Below are 13,271 nucleotides of genomic sequence, written 5' to 3'. Positions count from 1 at the left end.
ATTATCATAATTATAAATAATTTATATATATATATAAAATATTATTATTATTATTATTATTTTATTTTTTTAAATAATAAAAACAAAAAATTGAAAAAATATTAAATATATTTAATATATATATATTTTTTATGAAAAAACAAAACAAAACAAAACAAAACAACAAAAAAAGCTACTGCATTTACAGTAATGAGATTTTAGGAAAATGTCCCAATCCATTAATATATGTTTTTTTCTTTATGCAAAATATTTTTTAACTCTTTATAGAGTGTTAATTTTTATAGGACCATCAAGTTATATATTTGCATTGCAATTAGGCACACTTCCCCCCCCAAATTCTCATTACCAAAAATGTAAATAATTGATTTATTTATATTAAATATATTTAATATAGTTTATTTTATTTTTTTAATACATTTTTTTTTTAATTAAAATGGAAAAAAATATTAAATATATTTAATATAAATTTTTATTTTTTGAAAAAAAAAAAAAAAGACTACTGCATTTACAGTAATGAGAGTTTAGGAGAATGTCCCAATCCTTTTTTATTTCATTTTCAAAAAACAAAAAGATTGTCCCGGGAGTTAATTTTCTTGATGCAAAATGTTTTTCAACCCTTTACAGAGTGTAAACTGTTTTAAGAGGACCATTAAGTGTTACATTTTCATTGCAAATAAGCACAATATTAATTACCATTAGGTAAAAGCATAAAAAAAATAATATTTTAGGAGAATCTGGGAAAATGTCACAATGGCGCTAAAAGAATAAGGTTAATTTTCTTTATGCAAAATATTCTTTCACATTTGACTGTTGTTAATGGTTCATAGAGTAGCAAGTCTACATATATATATATATATATATGTTGAATGTAAAATAAACAATTGTTTCAGTGCACTTTGCTTCTGTAGTGACATTGAAAATTAACTCACAGGCTTTTCACCTTCAAATGTTTTATTAATAAAGCCATTAAAATTGAACCATGCCCAATAAGTTACATCTGAAGCAGAGTAGGGTGACGTCCTGATCTCAGCTGAGGCACTGGAGATGAGCATGTGCTTTTCACATGGTGGGAAAACAGCCGGCCAAACCGTAAAAGGCAGAGGAACAACAGAGTGAATATATTCTCTAAAAACAGTGTCACGTGTTCGAATGGATGCCTGACCGCCGACCGCGTTCACCTCGCTCACGTCTACTTCTCTGGCATTTACAGTTTGTACATCCAGTGGTACAACAAACCCAGCAATCAAACATACAAAAGAAACCCTTAGGCTGAATATTAATCAACGAGAACGGGACATTCAGATAGAATACATCTGCGGGGCTCCGATCGGCCGCGGAGCGATGAGGGACACGCAAGAACGATACACACATCAGGTTTTAAATGTAAAAACAAAGGAATTGAAAATAAAAAACCCGGTGGCAAATACTGAACATTCACTATTTACAGATGGGGCGTCTTTCGGATGAAAGGGTGATCACTATGTCCAGGCTTTACACATGCAGTGGAGACTTGCAAGGTCAAAGGTCTATACACAGCAGTGCCAGACGCCACTAAAAGCTACAGTCATACACTTGGATAATAGTGGGATTTTTTTTTTTCTTTTAGTTTTTTTTGTCGTCGTTTTCGCTTTTTGGTAAGATAAAAAAAATCAGGAGCAGCTTCAACTAACACGGACCAAAATAAAAAAACGAACCAACGAAAGTCACTCACAGAATAATGATCTAGTTCATCGTTTATGTACAGATGCACATTCTTTACATCAGTTCATCCTGTCATCCGCCACACCGGCAGGAAGAGGAAACGGAGGAGAGCAAAAAAGGGGGAGGAGCTTCCTCTTCTTACGTAAACATGAAGATCCCTCGGCGGCGCTGGGGAAGCCAGCTTGTTTCTTCAGTAACGGCGAACGAAACCAAAAAAGGTCAGTGCATTGTGGGCAGACCAATAATGCCGCTGCCACAAAAAAACAACAACAAACAAACCAAAAAAAAAGGTCAAAGACGGAAGGAGCCTCTCTGGCGTGTTGAACGGCAGCTTCCTTTAAGTTCATACAGCTATCGGGTCCACTTAATGGCTTTTCAACAGCATTTCCATTTTTAAATGTATACGCTTTCTAAAACTACACATACATAATAAATATAGAGGTTCACATACGAGCGTGTTATTTCTTGTAAATTCAGAGGGCACCTGGATTGATCTCAGAAACGCGTCAAGAATGTACCGAGGTCACATTTAGACCTTAAAAAAAAAAAAAAAAATTATATATATATATATATATATATATATATTTATTTATTTATTTTATAATTATATATATATATATATATATATATATATATATATATATATATATGTATTTTATAATTATTTAATTACATATATAATTAAATAATTATAAAAACTTAAATATATTGTAAATTATTTAATATATATAAAAGGAAATAATTATAACTATTTAATTTCATATATATATATTTTAAATAATTTAACTAAATAATTATAAAATATTTTTTTATAATTATTTAATTTCATATATAAAATTAAATAATTATATAATAAATATATATTTTTTCTTTTATAATTTAAGTTATATATAAAATTCACAATATATATTGTTTATATATATATATATATATAATATTTTGTCATTTACTTACATATATATGTATTTTATAATTATTTAATTATATAAATATATATAAACAAACAATTATAAAATAAATAAATGTATATATATTATATATATATATATATATATATATATATATATATATATATATATATCTTTTTTTATGTAAATCCAGCACATTCCCTCCCAATGCTCATTACCATAATGCGTTAAGCTGTTTTTGTTGTAACAAAAATACATTGCAATACAGTATTTTTAAACATTTTTACAGTAAACAAAGGCTGTAATACAATGATTAAAAAAAACATAATTTACGGCAGTATGCAATAAATACTTTGATATTTAATTACAGTAACGAGGAAGCTTTTGTGCATAATGGTAATAAGAATTGTATGGAAAATGTGTTTAATTCTCATGAAAACAATACTACAATGCAAAACCTAGCTTCATTTTCTCAAACCATAATATAATCTAATATTTTCTTCTTTTGATTTTGAGTTCAAACATGACCCGGCTTCATCATCTTGACACGTTCCGTAGGATCCACCCCACCTAAACTATTAAACATGCTGCAAATGTACATATATGCTGAAATGAAGACTTGTAAAATCACCTCATGATACCATAGTTACTCTTTGAAAAATACTACATAAATAGGTTAAAATAAATATGTTAAGTCACATTATTTTTAAACAGGGCATCGCTCTATGAAAGCGTGTCTATATGACGCCTGTTTTGATCTGATTCGCGATCAGACGAAGATCGAGGCGGCTTAAAGGAACCGTTCACCTAAAAATTAAACATTGTTATTATTTACAAATCGTCGTGTTGTATCAAACACGCATGTGTATAACTTTCAGCATGGACATCAAATAATAAATAATATAATTGTATGGAAAAGAGCAGCCTGAACGTTCTACTAAATATCTCTTTTTGCGTTTGCCGTACAGAAAGTCACTCAAACGGGTTTGATGCGAAACAAGGATGAATAAATAATAATAATAAAAGTTTAATTTTTCTAGAACGATTCCTTAAAACCGCTTTTGCTATGCTAATTCTCATCCCTACACAAAGTTCCAAAGTTCTTACACACGACGAAGATCCGATATCTCTTTAAAAGCAACAAAAAGGACTCACAGGAAGAAAACCAAAGTAAAACGAACGCAACCAAAAGCGGTCGATGTGCGAAACGAACCACAATCGAGGACCGCATCCGCCGCTGATGTGATTAAACTCCTCCTCTTCCTGTTCCTCGTGTCCCGGCGTCTCGGGGTGCGGTGGGCGGGTGGAGTCGGTGACGGTAACCAATGACAGCATGCGTTATCCTGACTGGGTGAGGTTTGCAGTCTCGGTGAAGGAGATGGTCCCGGTTGAGCAGCACTTCAGGAAAACCTCTCCCCTCTTCTCCCTCTCGCTCCGTCTTCTCTCACGCTCCGCCGCTCCTTCGCCGCGCTACACCAGCTGGTATCCTGAGCCGGTCGTCTGGTCGTACTCTATTGTGTACTGCGAGGTCCAGTCTACCACCACGGGCCGCAGCAGACCGCAGCAGCGCAGCTCGAAGAAATCTATGAGGTTCCTCATACAGCCGTGACTGTGCGAGAAAACAGAGGAGCCACGTTAAAACAATGCTGTCATTGACAATAATGACTTCCTAAACAAATCTTGAGAAGTTCATAGTTTTGACTGAACTGTCAGATTTTTTAGCAATGCTGTTAGGTGCTTTTGAAGTTTTTATTTATTTATTTTTTTTTTTTTATTATTATTATTATTACTATTATTTGTTAGCCTGGAAAAATCCAGACCCTAATCTATTAAGATTAAGGGTCTGGCATCGAGCAGTGAAAAGTGTCTAACTCGAGGGGCGGCACCAAGCATGCATTTGAATATATGGGTATATTTGTAGCAATAGCCAAAAATACATTGTATGGGTCAAAATTATTGATTTTTCTTTTATGTCAAAAATCATTGGGAAATTAAGTAAAGATCATGTTCCATGAAGATTTTTTGTAAAATTCCTACTGTAAACCTATCCAAATGTAATTTTTGATTAGTAATATGCATTGTTAAGAACTTAATTTGGACAACTTTAAAGGTGATTTTCTCAGTATTTTGATTTTTTTGTACCCTTAGATTCCAGATTTTCAAATAGATGTATCTCGGCCAAATATTGTCCTATCCTAACAAACCATACATCAATAGAAAGCTTATTTATTGAGCTTTCATGTGATGTATATATCTCAGTTTTGTAAAATGTAACCTTATGACTGGTTTTGTGGTCGAGGGTCACATATATGAACACGCTGTTGAACCTCTAATAACTGTTAAGGTTTATTTTGCCGCGTTTATATAAGCCTTTTGATGGGTTGCGTCAAGGAAAAACCGCTTACGCCTACTTTATGAATGAATCGCGTGTGCCGAACTCTCTTTCATCCATGAACGTTCCTCTCGGTTAATGTACGCAATCTCATAGTCTGAAGCGCCTGCCACAGCAAATCAGCACACGCTGTCGTGAATAATTAAGCGAATTGACTTCTCATAGGATAAGAACACGCAGAGTCATGAATATTTATGAGACACCGACGCGTCATCGATGTACTATAGACGGTTTCAACGGCAACAACATAAACAAACGTTACTGCGCATGCGCGCTTTTGTGGCCCAAACTTAACTTCCGGTAGACATCCAAATAGAATCAATAACAACAGCTAAATCCTTCTAGAGTAGATTATTTTTTTAATAACAAGCGAAATATGTTGGCTGCGTAAATTAGACTGATTTATTAAAAATGCAAACTCATCCTCTGCCAGCAGGAGGTGCTTTAAGCACGAGAAACAATGGTTTCCCCGGTAATCAACATTATCGGTAATGGCTATAGACAAAGCAGCTCTTAATTTAAAAACGCTGCCTTATGCAGGATGAAATGAAAATGACATTTTCTAAAGACTGATTTTTTCAGAAATACAGTGATATAAAAACACCCACGCCTCGGTTTGATTTTTAAACGTGCATTACGTTTATTCAACGAAGTCTATTGGAAAATCAGTCGGTTTTTATATCGTGGCAGGTCGCCACAAATAAATAAATGTTTGGGAAACACATACCACAGCACAATAACCTGAGACCAACTTCATTACTCATTATTAGCTGCGTTTGTAGCCCGCGACACGAACCAGACAGATAAACAAACACAGACCGGAAGTTAACTTAGGTCCAGGCGCGTGCGCCCGATGAAACCGTCTATAGTCCCAAACGGTGACGTCAGCACAATGTAGATTTTAAACCCGGAAGATGAAAATAGCGCAAAAAAACTCTTAAAATTAACCAGTTATCTCTAACAATTAATATTAACAGATGGCATCGTTGCTTTATATGATCTGCAACACAAACACTTCTGCTAAAATCTCAGAAAAAGTTGTCTGGGGTTTCGTAACCCTTTAAACTCTTGCCGTATCCAGTCGGCAAAACAGCAAAAAAGTCCTTCTTACACAGGAACGATTCGAGCGCGGTTTTCTGTTCCTCTTTTATATGGAAAGCCAAGTCTAACTCGTTCATTGTAGCGGCCAAAGCCGTTTCAAACAACTGGTGTTCATCTGTTTACTAATGATTCCAGACGTCGGAGCGCTGTCGTCATCAGCTTAGCTCGCCTCTGACTCGCCTACATCAGATACAACGATTTGATTGGTTCCCAGAACTTCTTACGTAATGCAGTAACGTGGATCATTGCTCGATGCCAGAGTGTCTTGCAGAGACAATTCAAATTGTGCTCTCGCGAGACCTCTGGATTTCCAGGGTAATTATTTGTGACCCTGGACCACAAAACCAGTCATAAGTGTAAATTTTTTAAAATTGAGATTTATACATTATCTGAAAACTAAATAAATAAACTAAATAAATTGTTAGGATAAAACAATATTTGGCTAAGATGCAACCATTTAAAAAATTACAATCTGAGGGTGCAAAAAAATTAAAATATTGAGAAAATCGCCTTTAAAGTTGTCCAAATGAAGTTCGTAGCAATGCATATTACTAATCACAAATAAAAATAAAAACTGGTATCGTTCAAATATTTGTAAATAGCTATTATCTCTTGACTTTAGTTGGTAATTTTAGTAGTTTACCTGAAAGTGTAATTACTATCAATATATATTTTATATTCAATTTACATTTTTTTGTATTCAGTTTAAATTTACTTTTTGTGCATTATTAATTTTGCAATTTTTATTCGTTGATCTCAATTTAAATGTGGGTTTCAACTTTAGTTACTTGTTTGCAAGTTTTAATACAATTATGAATAGATATTTTAATAATATTTTGAATTAGCTTTGTAATATTTTAAAATATTTATTTTATGTTCAGTTTTTTTTTTATTAAATTTTCATTGTTCAAATATTTCTAAATAGTTTTTATCTCAATTAATTTATTTTAGTTTGACTTTATTATTATCTAAAAAAATGTTTTTATTAATATTTTAAATCAGCTTTCCAATATTTTTTAATAATTTATTTTTATATATTAATAAAAAAAATTTTTGGGGTGCTATTCATTTTGCAATTTTTATTATTCATTTTTCAAATATTTGTGAGCAGTTTTAATTTAGTTTTACTTGACTTTTAGTTCAAGTTTTATAATTATATAAGTAGTAATTTTAGTACTTAAATTTCTCATTAAATTATTATCCAAAACTGTTACTTCACTATTATGAATATACGCTTTATTAATATTTTGCTTTCATTTGAACTTTTCAATGTATTTGATTAGCTTTTATTATTTACATTTTGTTCATAATGAACATTTTCATCTTTTTTTATTAAACATTGTTCAAATATTTCTAAATAGTTCTAATGTAGTATAGAACTTATTTCTCCTTTTCGCGCAATGTTTTTAATCTAATATTTATATTTTATTCAAAAAAAATTATGATAACACTGCCAACAGTATATTAATAAAAAACTTTTTTCTAGATTTTTTAGACTTTTTAAAATTTCTACATAATTATAATTACAAACATGAATAATTCCTGAGATAATTTACTCGATCTAATCAGATTTTTCTCTTCATTGCTGGTGCCTAATTAAAGCACCAATTTGGTGCCTAAAGAAGCAACAATATATATATATATATATATATATATATATATATATATTTTTTTTTTTTTTTTAAGTTAGCAACAGTAAGTTTCACATAGATTATATTCTACAGACAGTAATGATGATAAATATACAAAGCATGTCTCTATAAAATATATTTATGGTTCAGTGCTGTATAGATAAGCTGTTCCCAGCTCAACCAGAAATGACTTTAAAGCACTCACTTGAAAGGGCTCTCGATGGATGTGGCTGTAACTTTAAAGTGCTTATATCTTCTGGCGTTCATGCGCTCGTTTGTAGTGATGCCCAGAACAGCGATCTATGGAGAAAACATAAAACATACACATCAACCCACAAAAACCGTAGTGCGCCGACTCAATTTCTACAGGTCAGCGTGTAAACTGAAAAAGATCCTCAAGGGAATGTAGTCTAGGTGAGCAGCTCTCTTGCTTTAGTAACAGATTTAGATCTTACCTGATAGAGCTGGCACATGATGAGCACAGCGACCCACATGAAGTGAAACACACTGTTGATGAACATCCAGAACATCCACGGCGAGCAGGTGGCGATCTGGGTGATGTAGACCCAAAAGCCGTCTTTAGTGTAGCTGGTAGCACAGTGAATCCTCCAATCTGCACAAACAGACCAAATCACGTTCAGTTCATCAACATTATACATAGAGTTGAAGTCAAAACCTTGCGGAATCAGCTAAATGTTAATTATTTGACCAAAATAAGAGGGATCTTACAAAATGCATGCTAGTTTTTATTTATAAGATATTTTGTAGAACGTTGGTAACCATACAGTTGACGGTACCTACTGACTTCCATTATATGTGACCCTGGACCACAAAACCAGTCTTAAGTCGCTGGGGTATATTTGTAGCAATAGCCAAAAATACATTGTATGGGTCAAAATTATTGATTTTTCTTTTATGCCAAAAATCATTAGGAATTTAAGTAAAGATCAAGTTCCATTAAGATTTTTTGTAAAATTTCTACTATAAATATATATCAAAATGTAATTTTTGATTAGTAATATGCATTGTTAAGAACTTAATTTGGACAACTTTAAAGGTGATTTTCTCAGTATTTTGATTTTTTTGCCCCCTCAGATTCCAGATATTCAAATAGATGTATCTCGGCCAAATATTGTCCTATCCTAACAAACCATACATCAATAGAAAGCTTATTTATTGAGCTTTCATATGTTGTAAACATCTCAGTTTTGTAAAATTTTACCTTATGACTGGTTTTGTGGTCCAGGGTCACATATTTTTTTACATACTATGGAAGTCAATGGGTACTGTCAACTTTTTATCTCAAAATATCTTTATTTTAAAATAAAATGATCCACAACTGTGTTTTTTTGTTTAGTTATAACTAAACAAGTCCCTTGTTTGTCCAGAACAGTTAACCTGCTTGCTGTTCTTCAGAAAAGTCCTTCAGGTCTCACAAATTCTGTGGTTTTCTAGCATTTTTGTGTATTATGACTGTATGATTATATGCAACTACTACATGGGTTCAAATGCTCACCGATGCTTTTTTATGCAAAAACGATGCATTAAGAGCCGGGTGTGAACACTTTTGAACCGATTGAAGATTTTTTTTCTTATTTTGTCTAAATATCGTTTTTTTCATTTGCTTAATAACTTAAATGTACCCTGATCTTCAAATTCAGAAAGTTTATTTCAGCTGCTGAACACAAAAGATGACATTCTGTAGAATGTTGGTAACCAAACAGTTGATGGTACCCATTAACTTCCATTGTATTTTTTTGCAATACTATGGAAGTTAATGGGTACTGTCAACTTTTTATTTCAAAATATCTTTATTTCAAAATAAAATTATCCACAGCTGTGTTTTTTTTGTTTGTTTAGTGATAGTTGTTTATGAGTACTTTGTCCGCTGGTGTTCAGAAAAATCTTTAAGCTCCCACAAATTCTGTGGTTTTTCAGCATTTTTGTGGATTTGAACCCTTTCCAACAATGACTGTATGATCATGAGGGACTCATATGCAACTATTACAGAAGGTTCAAACACTGACTAATGCTTTATAAGGAAAAATGATGCATTAAGAGCCAGGGGTGAACACTTTTGAACAGAATGAAGATATGTACTTTTTCTTATTGTCTAAATATCATATTTTCTTCATTTAGACCAGTTTTATAGAATGTTGGTAACCAAACAGTTGACGGTAACCATTGACTTCCATAGTATTTTTTCTTTTCATACTATGGAAGTCAATGGGTACCGTCAACTGTTTTCTTAAAAATATCATCTTTTACAGGTTAGGAATAATTGAGAAAATGTCAGAAGGTCAGAAATTTTTTTTTTGGTGAACTATCCATGTATTGCACTAAGTAGGGGTGCCCCAATCAGGATTTTTGAGGCCGGTCACAGGAAGCAGTATCTGCCGATCTGATACAATCTTTTTAAAGCCTTCTTTTTATCATGTAGAATTATTTATAGTGAAATTCCAATCAGGATTTTTAGGCATTTAATCAGTTTTTTAATTTGAGGGGTGGAGCAGAGCATTTTCGAGAATATATATTTATCTCACCTAAATGTTTGATCATGCAGTGCATTTTTTTAAATTGTGCAATTAAACACAATAAATATAAGCAACAGATTATTCAATGCTTTTTACTTTTGCATTTACTTCTAGATTTATATATTAGGTTGCCCAAGCAAGTGGCAAAACATTTAAACTGCTTATGTTATCACAAACATAAATTAGTCAGTTCTAATGCCTTTTCTTTTCCATTTAAATATTTATTACAAGCAATCCTGTTGTTAATAAAGAACGTTGTTTTCCTACCTCCACGAATAATATATTATTGCCTTGCTTATCTAAAAATGCTCTTTTCCTTTAAACCTAGCCAAAAACCTTTATGTGTTGAAACACAGTAGACTTTTGATTATACATTATATGCATTTATGGTGTATTTATGACATTTTCATGTCAATACTTGTTCATATTTACTGCAAACAATGCGCTGCCACTTTAATTCTGTGCATGCATCACAGTCGTGAATAATAATACTATTACCTTATTAAAGTTTAGATTAATTTCTCATCTTATTAATCGTACAAAACCATGCAAGTCAAGTATACTCACAGCAAATGCATCCGTATATCATCCAACAGATCATACACAACAGGAAGAACAAGTAGCCCATAAAGTAGCGGTGGTTTCCACTTCCTGTCCGCAGACAATGAGGAGAAAAACAAACAAATGAAAGGGATGACTCATATCAGCCTTTGGGATGCTAAATGGGTTTTCTTAACAAAAGTGAACAATTTCCTGGCAGAACATCTCTGATTATTCATGTTAATGTCAGGTTGAAGAGCTTGTGTGGAAGATGCAACCACTGAAAAACTCACCTACGCAGTTGCCGACCCACGGGCAGTGGTGATCAAACTTGGCGATGCATCGATTGCAAACGGCGCAGTGTTTCGATCTGATTGGCTTGCGTATCTGTGGAGAACAGGCTGTTAAAGTGAGTGCTTTATGTGAAAGCGCCTCGATGGAAATTGCAATGCAAATCAGACTGTTGGTTATCAGCGGGCCAACACTGACTGTGTTCAAGCAGCGGTGAGCAGAATGGAAAAGAGCCATAATTACCAAACAGGTGCTGCAGAATATGCTGAGATCCAGAGAGCCTGTTTCTGCCAATTCGACTATAGTCTAAAAAGAGAGAAGAAAACAGTAGAGCATTATTACGTTTTATAAGGAAAATGTGAATGGTGCTTTCTTGTGCATAAAGCATTGGAGTTCTGGATGGTTGCTTTCTGGAGATGTGGAGAAATATAGCATTGCATCACTTGTTCACCAATAAATCTTCTGCAGTGAATGGGTGCCGTCAGAATGAGAGCCCAAACAGCTGATAAAAACATCACAATAATTCACACCACTCCAGTCCGTCAATTAACACCTCGTGAAGCCAGAAGCTGTGTATTTGTAAGAAATCAATCTATTATTAAGACATTTTTCAAACCGTCGATTGCAAAATATGTGTCCATAATCCAAAATAACACTTCCTCCAGTGAAAAAGTCGATCTTCTTTCATCCTCTCACATCAAAATTAAACCACACATTTATTTTAGACTGTTTTGACTTGTAAACAACATATTTGGGCACATATTTTGCACAGAATTGATGATTTAATGTTAAAAACGTCTTAAAAACAGTCCAAAATAAATGTGCGGTTTAATTTTGATGTGAGAGGACAAAAGAAGATCGACTTTTTCAGTGCAGGAAGTGTTGTTATGGATTATGGACACACATTTTGCACAGAAATGGTGCTTTCTTGTGCCTAAAGCATTGGTGTTCTGGATGGTTGCTGAGAAATATAGAATTGCATCACTTAATAAATCTTCAGTGAATGGGTGCCGTCAGAATGTCCTCTAACATCAAAATTAAACCACACATTTATTTTAGACTGTTTTGGCTTGTAAACAACCTATTTGGACACATATTTCGCACAGAATCGACGATTTGACGTTAAAAACCTCTTAATAGTGGATTTGTTTACAAGCCAAAACAGTCCAAAATAAATGTGTTGTTGGAATCTGATGTGGGAGAATAAAAGAGGATTGACTTTTTCACTGGAGGAAGTGTGATTATGGATTATGGATACATATTTTGCACAGAATCGATGGTTTAATGTTAAAAACGTCTTAATAGCTTATTTGTTTACAAGCCAGAACAGTCCAAAATAAATGTGTGGTTTAATTTTGATGTGAGAGGACAAAAGAAGATCGACTTTTTCAGTGCAGGAAGTGTTATTATGGATTATGGACACATATTTTGCACAGAAATCGACGGTTTGACGTGCATAAAGCATTGGTCTTAACAGTGGATGGTTGCTGAGAAATATAGCATTGCCATCAATAGTCCACCAATAAATGTGTGGTTTAATGGGTAATGTGAGAATGAGAGTCCAAACAGTTGATAGAAACATGACATTAATTCACAAGCAATCCACAGTGTTATTATGGATTATAGACATATATTTTGCATAGAATCGACGGTCTGACATTTGTTTCTTACAAACATGCATCTTTTGACTTCACAAGATTTTAACTGATGGACTGGTGTGGATTATTGTGATGTTTTAATCAACTGTTTGGACTCTCATTCTGACGGCACCCATTCACTCCAGAGGATCCATTGGTGAGCAAGTGATGCAATGCTGCATTTCTCCAAATCTGATGAAGAAACAAACTCATCTACATCCTGTATAACCTGAGGGTGAGTACATTTCGTCTAAGGTTTGAAATTTTACCTTTTTCTTCTGCTCCTCGGATGCTTTGATGATACCAGGGTCAGATTTCCAAGATTTGCCAAAGTTGTAGAAGAGAGCCAGACTGTTGAGCAGGAAGGGCAGGTGGATGGTGACGAATGGGAGATGTGTTTAGGGTTAAGGAAGTTATGTTCAGTATGACACAGCAAAACAATCAACAGGGTTAATACAATTTTGAACCAATGAACTGAATCAGAATGTTTTGAATGTATCGTTCAGTGAAAAGACCCTATTTAAAAGAAAGGACTG

General features: G+C 33.3%; 1 protein-coding gene across 1 annotated transcript; it reads right to left on the bottom strand.

The window, feature by feature from the left end:
• Nucleotides 1-2,788: 2,788 nt before the first annotated feature.
• LOC141298325 (palmitoyltransferase ZDHHC17-like) lies at nucleotides 2,789-13,123 on the bottom strand. Its single transcript, XM_073828827.1, has 7 exons — nucleotides 13,005-13,123; nucleotides 11,342-11,404; nucleotides 11,101-11,194; nucleotides 10,835-10,918; nucleotides 8,189-8,346; nucleotides 7,939-8,033; nucleotides 2,789-4,218 (listed from the first exon to the last, which is right to left on the bottom strand). Exons 4-7 carry the CDS (start codon nucleotides 10,893-10,895, stop codon nucleotides 4,080-4,082), a joined length of 453 nt encoding a protein of 150 aa, XP_073684928.1. The 5' UTR covers nucleotides 10,896-10,918; nucleotides 11,101-11,194; nucleotides 11,342-11,404; nucleotides 13,005-13,123; the 3' UTR covers nucleotides 2,789-4,079.
• Nucleotides 13,124-13,271: the final 148 nt, after the last annotated feature.

Source organism: Garra rufa, chromosome 22 (assembly GCF_049309525.1).
Source record: "Garra rufa chromosome 22, GarRuf1.0, whole genome shotgun sequence".
Taxonomy (NCBI): Eukaryota; Metazoa; Chordata; class Actinopteri; order Cypriniformes; family Cyprinidae; genus Garra; species Garra rufa.
The sequence above is the reverse complement of the archived record's forward strand: the minus strand, read 5'-3'. Positions and strand labels throughout refer to the sequence as shown.

Bases quoted from the DNA above. Each gene is read 5' to 3' on its own strand.
- LOC141298325 (XM_073828827.1), bottom strand. From the start codon at position 10,895: ATGGGCTACTTGTTCTTCCTGTTGTGTATGATCTGTTGGATGATATAC. The intron at 8,347-10,834 runs GTGAGTATACTT...CTGTTTGTGCAG, and splicing joins GATATACGGATGCATTTGCT to ATTGGAGGATTCACTGTGCT. The intron at 8,034-8,188 runs GTAAGATCTAAA...TTTTCTCCATAG, and splicing joins TCATGTGCCAGCTCTATCAG to ATCGCTGTTCTGGGCATCAC.